The 1726-nt window shown below is 36.8% G+C and overlaps 1 protein-coding gene across 1 annotated transcript in view; it reads right to left on the bottom strand.

Moving 5' to 3' along the window:
- The window catches only part of KIAA1109 (KIAA1109 ortholog), a 194850-nt gene that overhangs the window by 8928 nt on the left and 184196 nt on the right, over positions 1 to 1726 (bottom strand). The window contains exons 79-80 of the mRNA XM_011948638.1: positions 1190 to 1441; positions 347 to 550 (exon numbers count right to left, since the gene is read on the bottom strand). Of these exons, the coding sequence (XP_011804028.1) occupies positions 347 to 550; positions 1190 to 1441 (456 nt within the window). The remainder of the gene's footprint in view (positions 1 to 346; positions 551 to 1189; positions 1442 to 1726) is intronic.

The raw sequence follows: 1726 nt of genomic DNA, 5'->3' as shown, positions 1-1726 counted from the left end.
GTTAGCCAGGATGGTCTCGATCTCCTGACCTCGTGATCCGCCTGTCTCGGCCTCCCAAAGTGCTGGGATTACAGGCTTGAGCCACTGTGCCCGGCCGCAATAAACTTAATTTCAAAGCCAATTTTATTTAGAATGTTTTCAAATCCATCTAAAATAATTTGAGTTCATGAGATGCCACATTACCAGGGTGGTATTAAATAATTATTACTTGTGTCAGCCAGCAAGATTAAAATGAAAATTGTTTAAGGAAATGAAAACACCGTCTCCATTTAAATTCTAAACACAGTCAACAGAATCCAAAATGGAAAAAACAAAATAAATCTCTCCAAAGACTCAAAATTTTAACCTTCATTCCTTGTGGCTGTTACATAATTGAACCATTCTTTCACACTTGCTACTCCATGGGGTGGATTTTCATGGCGACGCCTTGTTATCTTGGTTATTGTTGCCATAGGACTTTCCAAAGCACCACATGGTTTGGTAACCATAGTATTATGACCCAGATGAAAATCTAGTGTTTGTACAATATATGTAGAATGATCACTGGAGCCTACAACAAAATAAAAATACTTTTTAAAGCAATAAACCATATTTAGATTCAAGATGATAACTGTGGCCTCAGCTATAAATTCAGTTGTCATATATAGGAAGGCTATAAAAATGAAGAATAAATGAGGATTAAAACCAAATAATTCACAAATAATTCTTCTATTAGTGGTAACTGGATTTGTCCCTAGTTAGATGAACAGCATCAAACATTTTTTTCCCTCATAATGTAGAAACCACCAAGTGGAAAAGTAAAGCTCAAAGGAAATGGGTTTATCACTGTAGAGATAAAAGCACAGCCTTGCCTATATATTTTATAAGACAGTCTTGACTGGCAAATAATTTCCACACTACCACTATGTTGCCTTCACTTCATGTTTTTATAAGAAAGATTACAGTAACTATTACCATGACTATGTTTAGCCACAGCAGCAGAAACTTTAATTGCCTAAGAAACATGGAGTAAGATGGCAAGTTCAGAAATTAATATGTTCCAGACATTATAAATATTGACTCATTGGCAGTGAACTCCTTAACATGTCAGATACATGAGAACAATCAGAGATGGACTTCAGAAATATAATTGTCATTTATAGTCATAACAAGATAGGAGAAAGTAAAAGCTAGAAATGCGTCAGTTTACCATCTTCCCAGATTTTCTGAGCTTCAGTCCAAAAAGCAATATTTGGTTCTTCTAAATGAAAAAGGGCCCAAGATTTTGAACGGAAATTTGGACCGTGAAAACATGCCAGTGTCATATGATTTCCATGTAAGCTCATTGATCCTCCAAATTGCATTCCATCTTCTGGTAATGGAATCTGAAATAAGGATATGTGGCATCCTGATACCACCTTCAGTACTCCAGGCCAGTGTCGATGATGTGCTGCATCAAGCACTGCAAGAAAACCAAAAAACACATAACCTGAAGTGCCTAATGAGTACCCTTGAATAGGGTAGAGTGAGGCAGCAAGTGGCTACTTTCTACAGTCTCAGGTAAGAGATGAAAACAGTGTCCAGGGCCTGTTTAACATTAAGCAAATAGCTAATAAAAAGACATTCTAGGAAAAGATGCTGCATGAGGATGGATATAGCTAAGGAAAGCAGTAACTTGCTAAAAATAATTTAAACTAATATATCTGAGGCTGGGTGCAGTGGCTCACGCCTGTAATCCCAGCACTTT

This window comes from Colobus angolensis, unplaced genomic scaffold (genome assembly GCF_000951035.1).
Source record: "Colobus angolensis palliatus isolate OR3802 unplaced genomic scaffold, Cang.pa_1.0 Scaffold280, whole genome shotgun sequence".
NCBI classification, from domain to species: domain Eukaryota; kingdom Metazoa; phylum Chordata; class Mammalia; order Primates; family Cercopithecidae; genus Colobus; species Colobus angolensis.
The sequence above is the reverse complement of the archived record's forward strand: the minus strand, read 5'-3'. Positions and strand labels throughout refer to the sequence as shown.